Below are 17,367 nucleotides of genomic sequence, written 5' to 3' on the forward strand. Positions count from 1 at the left end.
AAAATCTTAAAATCACAGCAAAATCTCAGGTATCAGGGGGGCTTGCATAACTATGGCCCAGCCCTCAGTGGAGAGAAGTCCAGCAATGAGGTCAGGCCAGATGCAGTGACTCATGCCTGTAATCCCAGCACTTTGGGAGGCCGAGGTGGGAGGAAATCATTTGAGCCCATGAATTCAAGACCAGTTTGAGCATTATAATAAGATCTTGTCTCCACACACACACAAAAAAGTTGACTACATTTTTAATTTAAAATTAAAATTTTTAATTTAATTTAAAATTTAAACCACCAGTGTGGTGGTGCAGGTACCTGTAGTCCCAGCTACTCAGGAGGCTGGGGTGGGAGGATCACTTGAGCCAAATAATTTGAGGCTGCAATGAGCTATGATTACACCACTGCACTGCAACCTGGGCAATAGAGTGAGACCCTGTCTCTTAAAAAAAGTGTAGGAGGTTAGGGGGATGAGGTCAGTTTTCTATCAGCCAGGAGGAAGGTCACCTTGAGATAGAAATAAAGTTGAATTATAGAAAATAAGGCAGCCACTACTTGTTCCAACTGTAGGGGCTAAGTGTCCACTCACAATCAAGAGAATGCATGAGTGGCCTGTGCTTCTCACATTCCTTATTGCACTGCTGGCTGGGACTCCCTGAGCTGTTAAGGTTGAGGGAACAGTGCAATCTCAGGCCCTTATTCCAGCACCCCCATGCCATTCCCAGAACAGCCAGGAGCAGATCCAGGTTTGACGGGGCATTGAACTTAAACATTTGTGGCCCTGTTTAAGAAAAAGAATACAAAATTACACATACAAAGTTAGGAACAAAAGTGACCTCTGCTGGCTTCTGAAGTCATGCCTGGCTCCTGCTGCTGGCACCAGCCTTCAAGTGCCCACGGCCCGTCCCTGCGTGACAAACACACTTGCAGCCAGGCCCTCAGTGCTACCTGCCCCTAGACCGAGAGATAATACCAAGGACCTTGACAGCCCTGGTAGTCACTGCAGTGCTTGCTGCCAAGGGCGATGCAGTTGTCCATGTTCCAGAGCCCAGCTGCCTGAGCCAACAAGACATAGCACCTGCCAGAGCCCGCAGCAGGCATGAGCCCACACTTGGCCCTGCTGGAGGGACAGCCATAGCGTGCTGCAGCTTGGTCACTGTAATCACAAAAATGTGGTGACGATTCACAATGTAAAACAAGTAAACTCTGCCTTCAAGATCACGTTGTCGGGCCGGGCATGGTGGCTTATGCCTGTAATCCCAGCAACTCAGGAGACTGAGGCAGGAGGATCACTTGAACCCAGGAGGTGGGGTTGCAGTGAGCTGAAATTGCACCATTGCACTCTGGCTTGGGTGACAGAGTGAGACTCTGTCTTAAAAAAGAAAATGCTTTAAAACTTGGAATGTGTCTACTATATTATTTTCAGTACATTTGACATATGTTGTAATTAAATAAACTTAATAATATATTTAAAAATAAGTAAATAAATATTTCCAAAAGAAGACTAGGAATAGTCTATACCTCACAGAAACCTTAGAAAACTTAATTAATATAAAGCAGCGGAATCAGGGCCAGGCACATGGCAAACACTTGTTGAATATTCATTGTTTTCCTCAGTGCCACTATTTTACATAATTTTAAAGCTTTCTTTTCTTTTTTCTTATTTTTTTAACTGTCCTAGAAGTCAACCGAGATGGGACAGAAAGGAAAGAAAATCCTGGAATGTCTTCTTGAAGAAGGCGATCCTAAATCTGAATCCAAATTTTCAGAAATATGTCTCCTGGGTGAAGGTGAAGGTAGCAAGAGTCTGCCCAGCAGCCCCCAACCCCCCCCTTTTTTTTTTTTTTTTTTTTTGAGACGAGTGGAGTTGTGCTCTCTGTTACCCAGGCTGGAATGCAGTGACATGATCTTGGCTCACTGCAACCTCCCCCTTCTGGGTTCAGGTGATTATCGTGCCTCAGCCTCCTCAGTAGCTGAGACTACAGGCGTCCGACACCATGCTCAGCTAAATTTTGTATTTTTAGTAGAGACAGGGTTTCACCATGTTGGCCAGGCTGGTCTTGAACTCCTGACCTCAAGTGATCTGCCTGCCTCAGACTCCTAAAGTGCTGGGATTACAGGTGTGAGCCACAGCACCCAGCCTCACCCAGCTCTCCCTAGTCTCTTTTAACCTCGCCTGTCTGGCTCACATGTTTTCCCAGCTGCTGATCTTTGCTCTTCCTCTCCTCTCTGTCTTTAATGTAAACCCCGCTCCAGAGGCTCTGTTGTTCCCAGGGCCTTTCATGAACTGCCTAGAGAAAGGCCACTTACTGGCTAGTGTTCACCACTCTCCCTCATGTGTCCTTGATTACAGGGACCGAGAGGTAAAATCAAACCATTTTCCAGCCTCCCCAGTAGTCAGGAGTAGCCATGGGAACCCATTTTGCCCTCGAGAGGCAGGCGGAAGTCCATGGGGCAGATGCTTCCCCTGGACCCCTTTAATGAAAAGTATTGGCAAAAAACGTGATTACTTTTGCACCAATCCAGTAAAAAGGGGTCCAGGGCTGGTGTTGCTGTAAAGGGAAATTGTGTTGAAGTTTCCATTACTTGTTGCCAAACACACTCACGAACCTGACTGTCCTGTCAGTAAGGGATGTTTTTGGGTTTTTGTTTGTTTGTTTTGAGACGGAGCTTCACTCTTGTTGCCCAGGCTAGAGTGCAATGGCGCGATCTTGGCTCACCTCAACCTCTGCCTCCGCTTCCTGATTCTCCTCCCTCAGCCTCCCGAGTAGCTGGGATTACAGGCATGTCCCACCATGCTCTGCTAATTTTGTATTTTTAGTAGAGACGGGGTTTCTCCATGTTGGTCAGGCTGGTCTGGAACTCCTGACCTCAGGGGATCCGCCCGCCTCGGCCTCCCAAAGTTCTGGGATTACAGGCATGAGCCACCGTGCCCGGCCATAAGGGATGTTTAATGGAGATGCATAGACAAAAACCTGTGGGGCCCTTGAGGAGCCCTGGACATCCCTTCCAGCCGAAGGCCAAGTACCGCACATTCCTCACCAGCCTCAGCTGCCTCGGTGCAGGTGCCTGCTTCCATCTAGTGTCCATATTTTAAAACTACACCACTGCTTTGGGACGTGAACTATTTTTCCCTCAGCATTTTCTTCTTTCCTTCCGTCACTCATTCATTCATTCATTCATTCATTTGTTCATTTATGAAAGGAAAATAAAATCTCAGGACCTCAATTTAGCCTGCCAAAAGGAAAAAGAATAAGCCAAAAGCCGAGTCATGCAAGAAGCTGCCTTTTCTTTTGTTCCTAAGCAGATGCTACCGATAAAAGGCCAGATATCTCCAGCTGCTCGATGTCCACCTTATCTATCAAGTGCCGATTTACTGAGCATAAACAAATACACAACTGACTATTCCCCCACCTGCTCCTTGTCTCTTGCAACATGTGGATTCTGTGATGTGACTGGACCTTCCCTCTTTCCCCTCCAGCCTACTCTTCCCCTTTAGACACTGAAGCCCACAAAATCACCTTTGGAGAAACGCACAGATCACAGACTGTTTCTGTGGTTTCTGTGTTGCCTTCTTTTGGTATGTGCCTTACATTGGCTTCTAAACGTTACAAACTTCTACATTGACTGAGACTTGTGTCAGACATATTTTGGTTGACAAATCGGCATCCAACAGAAGGGACTCTGAGTGGAGGTGGTCCTGACCTTTGATGAATCTGCCATCAGTGCTTGGTACCAGCCTGGGCTACTTTTATTGCTCAAACTGTTACTGGAAAGGGGTCTGGAACCAATCACAGAGTGAGTTCTTGGATCTCTCGCAGGAAAAAATTCTGGGCCAGTCACAGAGCACAGTGAAAAAAGCAGGTTTATTAAAGACTACTCTATTATAGAGTAGAGCATCCTCAGAAAACAAGAAGAGGAGGCCAGGCACGGTGGCTCACACCTATAATCCCAGCACTTTGGAAGGTGAGGTGTGATAGTTGCTTGAGCCCAGGATTCAAGACCAGCCTGGGCAACGTAATGAGACTCCATCTCTACTAAAAACAAAAAGATTAGCCTGAGTGGTAGCATACCTGCAGTCCCAGCTGCTAGAGAGACTAGGCCGTAGGATCTCATGAGTCTGAGATGTTAAGGCTGCAGTGAGCCATTATCACGCCACTGCACTCCTGCCTGGGTGACAGATAAGGCCTGTCTCAAAAGAAAAAAAAAAAAAAAGGAAAAGAAAAAAAAAAGCAAGAGTAGGACTGTGAACACAAATAAAATGCTATATAAAAAGGGAGCTGGCCAGGAGTGGTGGCTCACACCTGTAATTCCAACACTTCGGGAGGCCAAGGCAGGTGGATCACTTGAGGTCAGGAGTTCAAGACCAGCCTGGCCAACATGGTGAAACCCTGTCTCCACCAAAAATATAAAAAATTAGCCAAGTGTGGTGGCATGCACCCGTAATCCCAGCTACTCAGGAGGCTGAGGCAGGAGAATCATTCGAACCTGGGAGGCAGAGGTTGCAGTGAGCAGAGATCATGCCACTGCACTACAACCTGGGTGACAACACGGGACTCTGTCTCAAAAAAAAAAAAGAAAAAGAAAAAGAAAGAAAGCTAAGAATAATGAACTTATGTGCTTTATTATAAAGGCTTGTGATCAGCTTGTGACAGGCTGATGTTATCTTCTTGTGTAACTATTGAGTTCAGCAGGATTTTAGGGATATACTATTATCTATTAGTATAAGAAACCTATTGTCTATTAGTATAAGAAGCCTATTCTTAAACTAAGAATACTTTTTGGTCTTGAGATATCAGGACATCAAGACTTTTTGTTAAGTTCTACATCTTGTTTACTTAGCAATTATCATTAACTTATTCTCTCAACCATAAAGGTCTTGTGAAGGAGAGTGCCTAACTTCCTGGGAATGGAATCTAGCAGGTTTCACTTCATTTGGCCTTATTCAAGCTGGAGTCACTCTGGTTTGGACACCTCTGATATATTTTCCTCCTCCCTTTTATAAGGGGATCCTTAATTCTAAGTACAGAGGAACAGAGGTCCATCTTCAGAAATGTCTTCAAGCTGAACAGGGGCAATGATATTCTTCCCTAACCATTGGGATCCCTTGTATTTAGATTGGAGAGGAGTTCACTCAGCAAGTGTTGGCATGGTGAGGACCAATCATTATTGTGACTTTCAACAAAAGGTGAAATCTGGAAAATTAGTAAGTGTTCAATTTGAAGAAGCTATTTAATAGGTTTACCTTGTTTCTTTTTCTTTTTTCTTTTATTTTTTTTTTAGATGGCATTTTGCTCTTGTCACACAGGCTGGAGTGCAATGGCGTGATCTCGGCTCACTGCAACCTCTGCCTCCTAGGTTCAAGTGATTCTTCTGCCTCAGCCTCCCGAGTAGCTGGGATTACAGCTGTGTCGCACTATGCCCTGCTAATTTTATATTTTTAGTACAGATGGAGTTTCACTATGTTGGCCAGGCTGGTCTTAAACTCCTGACCTCAGGTGATCCGCTTGCCTCCGCCTCCCAAAGTGCTGGGATTGCAGGTATGAGCCACTGTGCCCGGCCAGGTTTACCTTGTTTTCTTGCACAAAAATTACAACAGCAATACATTCCATAGCAACAAAACAGAATCTGTTCCAATCATCTGAAAAAAAAAAAAAAAAAAAAAAGGTTTTCCATGAACCAGACAATTGCTGGAACCACCCTGATATGAGGTCAACTGACAGTGTGTCAACAGCAGAGATAAGGGTGTCTAAGTCCTTCATGGCCTGAGTAATATTATGTGAATGGTATGGAATATACAAACAACATTCCACTTTGATGATAGCACAAGATCCCCCTTGAGCTGCTGTTAAAATGCCCAAAGCCATGCTGTTTTGTAACGCTACCTGTCTAATTTGAGAAGTCTCTTCAGTTAGTAGGATAATAGCATGCTGTGTCGTACTGAAAGCTGTAGCTGTATGTTGGAATAGGGATTCGACTTGCCACTTGACATCCATTACAGCTGCCTCTGGCAGTAATATAGCCCTCGAGTAAAACCACCAAGGAGGGTCGGGCGCAGTGGCTCACGCCTGTAATCCTAGCACTTTGGGAGGCCAAGGCGGGTTGATAGCCTGGGTTCAGGAGTTCGAGACCAGCCTGGCCAACATGGTGAAACCTCCTCTCTACCAAAAATACAAAAATTTAGCTGGACGTGGTGGTGGGTGCCTGTAATCCCAGCTACTCTGGAGGCTGAGGCAGAGAACTGCCTGAACCCTGGGGGAGCGGAGGTTGCAGTGAGCCAAGATCACACCACTTCACTCCAGCCTGGGTGTAAGGGTGAAACTCCCTCTTGGAAAAAAAAAAAAAGAAAAAAAAATCACCAAGGAGACCACTTTGGTCACCTGTGATGAGATATCCCAACTTTCCAGTTAGATGAGAGAGAGTCTCATTTAGTGAGGATATGCCCTGGGAGATAAGGATGACCCCATGTACATCTTCCAATCCAATTACAAGGTAAATATGGCCAGCCGTGAGACCGACATGCCCATAGCCAACCCCAAGGAGAAAGACAGGCAACCAGTGGCTAGGACTTATTCTGCCATCCCATCCACACTTGATCACTTACAAGGGTGTGATTACATTTTTGGGTGGTAACCTTCCCATATTACGGGTCTCAGTCTCTTTGTAACTGTTACTGTCTCTTTCAAAGCATAGAGGTACTATGCTTGATACCAGCACTTGGACAGCTGTCATCCACCCAAGTCCATCATGCACAGCATGACAGGGCAGGGTGGAATTTAGCTGTTTCCTCATTAAACCAAAAAGATGCTTCCTTGTTTCATTGTGAGAAATGAAAGGGTTGGACCCTTTGTTTTTGTAGTACATGGGAAAACGTGATGGATGTTCATTCCAATCATAATGATGATCCCATGAACTCATATTGGCTGGCGGGATGTGTTATGGCAGCACCACGGTGGAGGAGAGCTGTAGTTCTCCGCACACCTGGTGATCCATTTGGTTGTGTAGGGAGGCTGGAGTTTGTGCCCATTCAGCAAAGAGATTGCCTCTTAGCTAATACCAATATATGTCCTGAACTGGGATACTAATCCAGATTTTTATGTTATTCATCTTTCTTGTTTCTTCTGAGCAGGAGCTAGAGATCACTGGTTGGTTCACAGGAATAAGTGGAATCAGTCTCTTACGTTCCAGCAGCCTGTGGGACTTCATAAGAAACAGGCTTAATTCAAGATCAATGAACCCAGCTGCTTCTTCCTTGAAGTGTAACTGCGGTTGAGGTACTAAGGAGTACTTACTCAGTAGGGTCCTTTCCACTGTGGGAAAGTTGATCTACTGGGGACCATTCTTTTCAAGTAATTAACAGGACCCCATTTCCTGGCTGGATTACAGTAGGATTTTTTTCCTTAGTGAAGGAAGGAAGTCTCCCATTTCTGTATTCAAGAAGAGCTTTTTGCACATAACCTAAGTTGGCAACATAATTCTGTAATTTGAAAGTATCTATATCTACTAGGAAATCCACAATTCTTTCAGAAAGGCCTTTCCATACATTATTTCAAAAGAGCTGAGCTACAGCCTTCCACTGGGGCAGCCCAAACTTGCAGCAAGGCCACAGGCAATAGACACAGCCAGGTTTCTGATGTTTCCTGTCAGAGCTTAGCAGGGGTCCTCTTTAGAGTTTGATTGGCCCTTTCTGCTTTTCCTAAGACTGGCCTCCATGCAGAATGAAGACCATATTGAATTCCTAGAGCGGATGCTGTGTCTTGGGTTATTGTTGCTGTGAAAGATGGGCCATTATCACTCTATAAGCTTTTAGGCAACCTGCATCTGGGAATCATTTCCTTAAATGAAAATTTAGAAACCTTGATTGACTTTTCAAGCCAGATAGGAAAAGCTTCAATCCAACAGGTAAAGAAAGGTGTCAACCAACACTAATAAATATTGGAATCCTTTACATGGGGGCATTTGGGTATAGTGTGTTTGCCAATCTTCTTCTGGGTATGATCCCCTATGCTGAACAGGCTTTACTAGTGGAGTAGGTAAAGGTTGGTTCTTTGAGTTTTTTAGGGGGGCACACAATTCACAGGCCCAAGTCACTTGTTTTACTGTTCTAAGAAAGTCTTTTCGGCCAGGCGCGGTGGCTCACTCCTGTAATCCCCAGCACTTTGGGAGGCCGAGGTGGGTGGATCACAAGGTCAGGAGTTCAAGGCCAGCCTGGCCAACATGGTGAAACCCCGTCTCTACTAAAAATACAAAAATTAGCTGGGCGTGGTGGCAGACGCCTGTAATCCCAGCTACTCGGGAGGCTTAGGCAGAGAATTGCTTGAACCTGGGAAGCAGAGGTTGCAGTGAGCTGAGATCGCACCACTGCACTCCAGCCTGGGTGACAAAGTGAGACCCTATCTCAAAAAAAAAAAAAAAAAAGTATTTTCCTATAAACAGATGAGCCATATTAATTGAAATGAGAAATCTCTTCCCAAATGAGTAGAGCCATGCCAATACTTAACTATTTTCCATTGATCAGCCCTTGGGACATATCATCTGTCATTTGCATCAGCCATCTGGAAGTGTTTGGAGTTAACCCATGGGTTTTAGCCCATTTTTATTCTTTTCTAGTATTAACCATGCTCTAGCTTTATCGTCACCAAGGCAGTGGGCACCAACATGCCTACCAGATTAACTGGTTCCCTCAAATGCAGCTGTCTCAGCTGTAGCATCTACAAAATAAAAGAAAAATGCCCTTTTATTATTTTAGAGTTTTCTTTTCTTCTTTTTTCTTTTTTTTCTTTTTTCTTTTCTTTCTTTCTTTTTTTTTTTTTTTTTTTTTTTTTGAGATGGAGCATTGCTCAAGTTGCCCAGGCTGGAGTGCAGTGGCACTATCTTGGGCTCACTGCAACCTCCACTGCTCTGGTTCAAGCAATTATCCTGCCTTAGCCTCCCAGGTAGCTGGGATTACAGGAATGCACCACCACACTGGACTAATTTTTGTATTTTTAGTAGAGACGAGGTTTCACCCTGTTGGCAAGCCTGGTCTCCAACTCCTGACCTCATGATCCGCCCGCCTCGGCCCCCCAAAGTGCTGGGATTACAGGCGTGAGCCACCGCACGTGGCCTATTTTGGAGTTTTCCTTTTGATGTCCCCTGCAGTGAATCACAGCAACTTCTTTAGGCAGCGAGGAAGCATCTAGTAGATTTAAAATTCCGAAATAATGTTCTATAGGGGAGCCCTTAGCAGTTAAAGAGTCCCCATTATTTCCAAATAGCAGCATGAGCGTGAACACCAGGAAGCCATACTTGGAGTTTATGTACGTGTTAATTCTTTTTTTAAATTATTATTATTTTTTGAGATGGAGTCTCGCTCTGTCTCTAGGCTGGAGTGCAGTGGCACAATCTTGACTCGCTGCAACCTCTGCCTCCTGGGTGATTCTCCTCCCTCAGCCTCCCGAGTAGTTGGGACTACAAGTGTACACCACCATGCCCAGCTAATTTTTGTATTTTTAGTAGAGATGGGGTTTCACCATGTTGGCCAGGCTGTTCTGGAACTCCTGACCTCAAGTGATCTGCCTGCCTCAGCCTCCCAAAGTGCTGGGATTACAAGTGTGAGCCACTACACCGGCCCCAGTAGCCCATCTTTTAAATCTGGCCAGCTGGAGTAAATTTGTTCCATAGCTTGTGTACATGAATGATCTAGGGTGCCTGTGGATCCAAGTAGATAGGTCGCCAGGATTAAGTTCTTCTGTTATACTTTAAGAGTTATATCAAGAGTATTTAGCAATAAAGCCTGATACTTTAATAACTACCCCCTACTCATCTATTGGTGCCATTTAGCTTCCAGGGCCTCTTGTTATTTGGTGTGGGGTCAAAACTTCCAGATGTTGTCCCAAAGTTAATTTATTGTCTTCATCTACGAGAAGAGCAGTTGTTGCAACTTCCCTGAAACATCTGAGTCATCCTGAAGCCACATGGCCAATTGGTTAGAAAAATATGCCATGGGTCAAGGGATGTATCCCTGTTTCTAGACAAGAAGACTCAGGGCTGTTCTTTGTTTCTCAGCCACATAAAGGAAGAAAGTAAAGGCTGTCCCTAAACCCACGGGGAAGAATTGTCCAAGTTGACACAGAAACCAAATGATTATTAGGTAATCAAAAGTAAAGACCACAATAGGGGACTCAGAAAAAGAAATGTTTCACTAGGGAAGGGAAACGACAAAGGTCTACAAAGGAATGTCCAAGTTCAGGTCAGTAGTGGCAAGCAGGACAAGATTTACATGGCCTTGCCATTTGTAACCAAAAAGCAAAAGTCATTCCATTAGCAAGGAGATGAAAAAGAACTGCTGAAAAGCAATCTCCAGTTTTCCATCCTGGAGCAGTTCACCTACAGGGGACTGGTATAATTACTGCCAGGCTTAAACTTTCACATTCGACCTTTTCATTTAAAACTTGTAAATGCGAAATTCCAGGTAATCTTTGCAGAAAAGGAGAGACAATAAACAATTCATTTAAGTGGTCTATATCTAGAGAAAGTAAATATTGCAGAGTCATTTGTCCCCAGTGTCTTCTAGCAACATGCCAGAACAGACAGGCAAATGGCCCATAACCCAAAGACAAACAAGGAAAAGGAAAGTTAAAAACCTCAGGACCGGTTCAACGAGACCTCTCTCATAAAGCAGCAGTAGAGCGGAGAAAGCAATCAGGAAACTGGCAAGTGGCAGCCTTTGGAAAGCTCTTACAGAGAGCACAAGGAGGACAGATCCACAGTGAATAATGGTTAACATCCCATTGTGCTGAACCCATTTTCAGCTGTGAGGGGCCTTTAACCCTCCCAAGTAGGCCTCAAACTCAATCTTAGATAAGTCCTTGTCCTTCATCGGTATAAAAATATATTCCCCTGCTTACCAAAGTCAGTCAGTTGGTGCGGCGCAGTCTATTTCTTTTGGGTTGAAAGTCTCACCTCAATAAAGTCCTTGGAAGCTGCCACAGGAAATGTTACTTAAAAGGAATTTTGTTCCAGACCCAAAAAGCAGGTTCTTGGATCTCAGGCAGGAAAGAATTTAGGGCCAGTCACAGAGCACAGTGAAAGAAGCAAGTTTATTAAAGACTACTCTATTACAGAGTAGGGTGTTCTCAGAAAGCAAGAGGAGGACCCCACACCAAAAATTATGTAGCTAGCTAAGAATAATGGTCTCATGTGCTTTAGTACAACAGCTTGTGATCCGCTTGTGACAGAGTATTAGTGGTGTTATTCTCTGTGTAACTATTGATTTCAGCAAAAAGTTATGAATATATTATTATCTTTGAAGAGAAACCTATTCTTAAACTAAGAATGCTTTCTGTTCTCAAGATATCAGGACATCAGGACATTTCCTTAAGTTCTGGGTCTTGTTTAGTGAGTAAGAATCATTAGCTTGTTCCCTCAACCAAAAGGTCTTGTTACGGGTAGAGGGTGTCCAGGTTCATGGCATCTTGAACAAAGAATTGGACAAAATGTACAAACCAACGAAAGAATGAAGCAACGAAACCAGATTTATTGAAAATGAAAGTACACTCCACAGGATGGGAGCAGCCCCTATCTAGGGGCTCAATAGCCAGGTTACAGAATCTTCTGGGGTCCAAATACCCACTAGAGGTTTCCCATTGGTGACCTGGTGTTCACCCCATGCAAGTGAAGTAGTGGCCTTCAATCAGAGGCTGAAGTGAAGTTACAAAGTTGCACTTCTATGCAAACGTCTGATTGCAGGTCATTATTTCATTTGCATGGAGTGCACACCAAGTGGTCAATGGGAAACCTCTAGTGGGTATTTGGATTGATTGGTGGCTTTCTGCAACCAATCAGAGGTACTTTCAATTTTCCATTTGCCCTGCAGAAAAGCAGGTTTGCAAAGGGAGTAACCTCTAGTCCTTTTTGTTACTTAGGCATAGAAAGTTGAGGTTTTCCTTTTGATTTAGTTCTAGGAAGTCAGTGTGAATCAGCCTTAGGTTTCCTGCCTCCACAGCCTATTCTCCTGCCTCAGTCTTATGATGGAGAATACTTAACTTTCTGGTTAAGAATACTTAACCCAGCAGGTTTTGCTTTATTTAGATTTTATTCAAGATGGAGTCACTCTGGTTTGGACTCCTCTGACAGTGGGAGTGAAGTAGAAGTGATAGGGTTTCTTTACAGTTCTTATATCCAACTATTTGATTTAGTCTATAGGGAATTCCCCTTTGTCTTCTTTAGTCATATCGAAGCATTTCAACAGGTATTTAGTACCTCTGAGCTAGCCAACTTGTTACTTTGTATCTTTTTAAGTACCTACTCTTTACTAGTTATTGTCTGAGGCACTATAACATCTCTATTCACTATAGCAATCTTCTGAAGATTAGATTCCATTTTATAAGTGAAGATTACAATTTTGAGGGGTGATATGATTTATTGGAACTCAGATCCTTCTGACTTTCAAATAGTTGTTTCTTGGACCAAAGGACAGTGAAATGGTGATGACTATATCTGCATGAAAAGGGAACAAAGAAGCTGTCTGACTCTTCACTTTCAGCAAATAAGGTGGCTGCTGATGCTAACCTGAGCGCAGCATTAGGCTATGGGAAAGCTTTCTCCAAATTCAAATAATCATTTTGTTACAGGAAAGGGGTCCCAATCCACTACAACAGGGGGTCCCTGGATCTCATGCAATAAAGAATTCAGGACAAGTCTGCGTGCAAAGTGAAAGCAAGTTTATTAAGAAAGTGAAGGAATAAAAGCATGGCTACTCTATAGACAGAGCAGCCATGAGGGCTGCTTGTTGCCCATTTTTATGGTTTTTTCTAGATGATATGTTAAACGAGGGGTGCATTATTCATGCCTCCCCTTTTTAGACTATATAGGGTAACTTCCTGACGTTTCCATGGCATTTGTAAACTGTCATGGCGCTGCTGGGAGTGCAGCAGTGAGCACGACCAGAGGTCACTCTCGTGCCTGTTTTGGTTTTGGTGGGTTTTGGCCGCTCCTTCACTGCAACCTGTTTTATCAGCAAGGTCTTTATGACCCGTATTTTGTGCCGACCTCCTATCTCATTCGGTGACTTAGAATGCCTTAACCATTTGGGAATGCCGCCCAGTAGGTTTCAGCCTCATTTTACCTAGCTCCTATTTAAGACGGAGTTGCTCTGGCTCACGCGCCTCTGACAATTTCATGTTCATTTTTCTCTTTGAATTCATGAGCAGCACTGAAGAGAGTGCATGAGGTTTCTGGAAAATACCAATTTGAAGTCTTTTAGTCCATAAGATTCCCTGTTATAAATTTCCTCCCAGGCTGAAAAAAAGTAATGGTTGACCATAAGAAAAATGGCGGCCGCAGCTTCTCCCCGGCAAGCCGACGCCATTCTCCAGCAATCGCATCGATACATTTAGTGCTTGCCTCTTTGCACGTCATTTCCGGCACCGGCATGGCGGGGTGAGCGGCCGGCTGCCTTATTAAGACTCAGAATTTAATCAGCCTGGTGAGCCCACTCTGAGGAGATGGAGTATCGCTGAGGTGATGGGAGAGAATGTGGTCGTTAGCAACATGGAGAGAGAAAGTGGGAAGCCGGTGGCTGTTGTCGCAGTTGTGACTGAGCCTCGGTTTACCCAGCGATACAGAGAATATCTCGAGAGGCAGAAACTCTTTGATACACAGCACCGTGTGGAAAAGATGCCGGATGGCTGGGTGGCGCTACCAGTGCTGGGAGAGACGCTTCCAGAGCAGCACCTGCAGGAGCTGAGAAATCGTGTTGCCCCAGGCAGTGCCTGTATGTTGACGCGGCTCCCGGATCCTGTTCCTTCAAAGAGGGCCCAGGGTTGTTCACCTGCCCAAAAATTGTGTCTTGAGGTGAGTCGCTGGGTGGAGGGCCGGGGAGTCAAGTGGTCAGCCGAGTTGGAGGCTGATTTGCCCCGATCATGGCAACGGCATGGTAATCTTTTGTTGCTGAATGAAGACTGTTTCCAAGCCAATCAGTGGAAAAATCTGGGACCGGAACTCTGGGAGACCGTTGCCTCCGCACTTGGCGTCCAGCGTTTGGCAAAACGCGGGCGGGTATCACCGGATGGCACTCGAACTCCTGCAGTGACACTGTTGCTGGGTGACCATGGCTGGGTAGAGCATGTGGATAATGGTATCCTTTATAAGTTTGACGTGACCCAGTGTATGTTCTCCTTCGGAAACATCACTGAGAAGCTTCGAGTGGCATCCTTGTCCTGTGCTGGAGAAGTGCTCGTGGATCTCTATGCAGGGATTGGTTATTTTACGTTGCCTTTCCTAGTTCATGCTGGTGCTGCCTTCGTCCATGCTTGTGAGTGGAATCCCCATGCTGTAGTTGCTCTGAGAAATAACCTTGAGATCAATGGAGTAGCAGATCGGTGCCAAATACACTTTGGAGATAACAGAAAACTGAAGCTCTCAAATATTGCAGATAGGGTGATTCTGGGGCTGATTCCCAGCTCTGAAGAAGGCTGGCCCATTGCCTGCCAAGTGTTACGGCAAGATGCTGGAGGCATTTTGCATATCCACCAAAATGTGGAATCTTTCCCAGGGAAGAATCTTCAGCCTCTTGAAGTCAGCAAAACAGAGAAAGAACATTGGCTGTATCCTCAGCAAATTACCACCAACCAATGGAAAAATGGAGCTACCAGGGATACTAGGGGAAAAATGTTGTCACCAGCCACCAAGCCAGAGTGGCAAAGGTGGGCAGAATCTGCAGAAACTCGAATCGCCACTCTTCTTCAGCAGGTGCATGGGAAACCGTGGAAGACACAAATTCTGCACATCCAACCAGTGAAATCCTACGCTCCCCATGTGGATCACATAGTCCTGGATCTGGAATGCTGCCCCTGTCCTTCAGTTGGCTAGAGAAGGTGGACCCTGGGACACATGGGATCCATGTGCGAGTGGTCCTTACTGTATCAGTTCAGTCGAGGTTGTCATCCCTTTTGTCCCCTGGTGATCAGTTTTTTTCATATTTTGTAGCCCTGAAAGCAGGCTCTAGATCAATTCAAATTATTTCATTTGTCTTCCATTGATAACATAGAAAATGAAATACCTATTTGGGAGAAGCAGCATGGCCCACTGAAATGAGGCTCAGTTGTGCAATTATGAATTCCAAATTCTGACCTCAGTTCTGGAATTGAAGTTTCAGTATGTTTTGGCCTCGGGTTTTGTTATTTGCAAAAGGAGAGTTTCTTTGAATTGTCTCACATCGCTATTTATGAAGCAGCTATACACAGGACATTGATTATTTTAAGAGTGAAAGACACAGTACTTTTTCCAAATTGCTCTGGCTACCATATAGAAAATTGACTGGAGGAGGGCCAAGATGGAAACAGGGAGACCAGTGAGGAGGCTTCTGTGGTTGTCTAGGTCTGAGGTGATGGTAACTTGGACTAGGGTGGTGGTAATGGGACGTAGATGGATATGATAAATAAAATTGACAGACCAAGCAATGGAATCAGAATTAAGTCCTTAACATGATGGTGCTTTGTTATTATGACTAAATTAGAGAGAGAAGGGAACAAAAAATATTTTAGTGTATTTACATTCCCTTACTGTGGCATTCCTAAATGATTGTGGGGGGATGTCTTATAAATTTGATTTGTTGTGGTAGAAATATGGTTAAGAATCACCAGTCTATTTTTCTTTTTTTTAAAAGCTCATCTGCTGAGGACGAATCACTGTTCTAAATCATAGGGAATCTAGATTTCTAGCCTCAAGCTTGTGCAATAGCTGCCAATTAATAGCTATTAAAGTTCCTATTAAAATCTTAGATTTGTATAGGCCTCATACTCCCTCTTCATCTTCCTACCGTGGCTGAGAACACGAGGGACAACCTAAGAAGCTATAGGGAATGTGAAATATTCTGCAGAGCATTTCCAGCCTCACCTTATTTTATGGCTGTCTGCCATAAAAGATGGTTTGCCATTGGAGTGACTAATTGTTCGTTGTTTTTTGTTTGTTTGTTTGCTTTTTTGTTTTTTTGAGACAGAGTCTTGCTCTGTCACCCAGGCTGGAGTGCAGTGGCACTATCTCAGCTCACTGCAACCTCTGCCTCCCAGGCTCAAGCGATTCTCAAGCCTCAGCCTCCCAAGTAGCTGGGATTACAGGTGTGCACCACCATGCCCAGGTAATTTTTGTATTTTTAGTAGAGATGGAGTTTCACCAGTTGGCCAGGCTGTTTTGGAACTCCTGACCTCAAGTGATCTGCCCACCTTGACCTCCCAAAGTGCTGGGATTACAGGTGTGAGCCACCACGCATGGCCCTGGGTGACTAATTGTTGATTACCACTCAGAGCTTTGTTTTGGTGTATTTTAAAGCTATCTAGGCTGATTTGCTAGGTGAAGGAAATATAGAAAAGTGTGGCCTTATATGATTGTACCTGACATTTGGCTGACTGGATTTGGGCATGGCTACTCATCTTTCTCTTGCAACAGTAGCAGTAAGGACAGGTTGGTGCTGTTTGTGTTATCCAACAAATATTAAGTGCCTATTATATACAGAAGCCACAGAAAACATAACAATCCATTAGATAGAGTTCCTGTCTCTGAGGAACCCACAACCTAGCAGCCAAAATAACAAAGGTACTCAAAGAAAAACTTGGAGTGCAGTAAGATAGGTGCCATGGAAGTGGTAGCACGTTATAGGAATGCAAAGATGGGAAAGAAGAGTTCTCAGAACTGAATAGGGAAGTCTTCAGAGGTAGTGTTTGAATTGGCTCATGAAAACTGGGTAAGATTTTGATGGGCAGGTTGCAGGTAGAAACAGGCACTAGTAGAAGAGAATAACAGATGCAAAAGTTTGAATCCTCAGAAAATGGTATGTTGTCATTAGGTAAGTTTGGAATAGAGGAAGCAGTGAGAGATGTGTTGAAGATGGGGGACTGTTGTAAGGATTAAAAAGCACTAGATGTTAGCCAGCATGTGATCCCACCACAAAAGCAAACAGCCTGCTTATTTCCATTCCCATCTCACAGAGTGGCCTTCCTGTGTTACCTTAATCATCTTCTCTTGTTTCTTGTTTTGTTTTGTTTTTTTCGAAACAGAGTCTCGCTCTGTCACCCAGGCTGGAGTGCAGTGGCGCAATCTCTGCCCACTGAAACCTCTGCCTCCTGGGTTCAAGTGATTCTCCTGCCTGAACCTCCCAAGTAGCTGGGACTACAGGCATGTGCCAACACACCTGGCTAATTTTTTTGTATTTTTAGTAGAGATGGGTTTCACCGAATTAGCGAGGATTGTCTCGATCTCCTGACCTCGTGATGTGCCCGGCTCGGCCTCCCAAAGTGCTGAGATTACAGGCATGAGCCACCATGCCCAGCCAATCATCTCCTCTTTTACATAATGGGTTTTTCCTCACTTGTGTGCCCATGGCTTGCTGTCCTCACAT

The 17,367-nt window shown here is 44.5% G+C and overlaps 1 protein-coding gene across 1 annotated transcript; it reads left to right on the forward strand.

The window, feature by feature from the left end:
- The first annotated feature begins 13,340 nt into the window (after window positions 1-13,340).
- TRMT12 (tRNA methyltransferase 12 homolog (S. cerevisiae)) lies at window positions 13,341-15,597 on the forward strand. Its single transcript, XM_012001153.1, has one exon. The coding sequence runs from the start codon at window positions 13,497-13,499 to the stop codon at window positions 14,841-14,843; it is 1,347 nt and encodes a 448-aa protein (XP_011856543.1). The 5' UTR covers window positions 13,341-13,496; the 3' UTR covers window positions 14,844-15,597.
- Window positions 15,598-17,367: the final 1,770 nt, after the last annotated feature.

Source organism: Mandrillus leucophaeus, unplaced genomic scaffold (genome assembly GCF_000951045.1).
Source record: "Mandrillus leucophaeus isolate KB7577 unplaced genomic scaffold, Mleu.le_1.0 Scaffold650, whole genome shotgun sequence".
Taxonomy (NCBI): Eukaryota; Metazoa; Chordata; class Mammalia; order Primates; family Cercopithecidae; genus Mandrillus; species Mandrillus leucophaeus.

Excerpts from the sequence above, each read along its gene's own strand:
- TRMT12 (XM_012001153.1), top strand. The coding sequence starts at position 13,497 with ATGGGAGAGAATGTGGTCGTTAGCAACATGGAGAGAGAAAGTGGGAAG.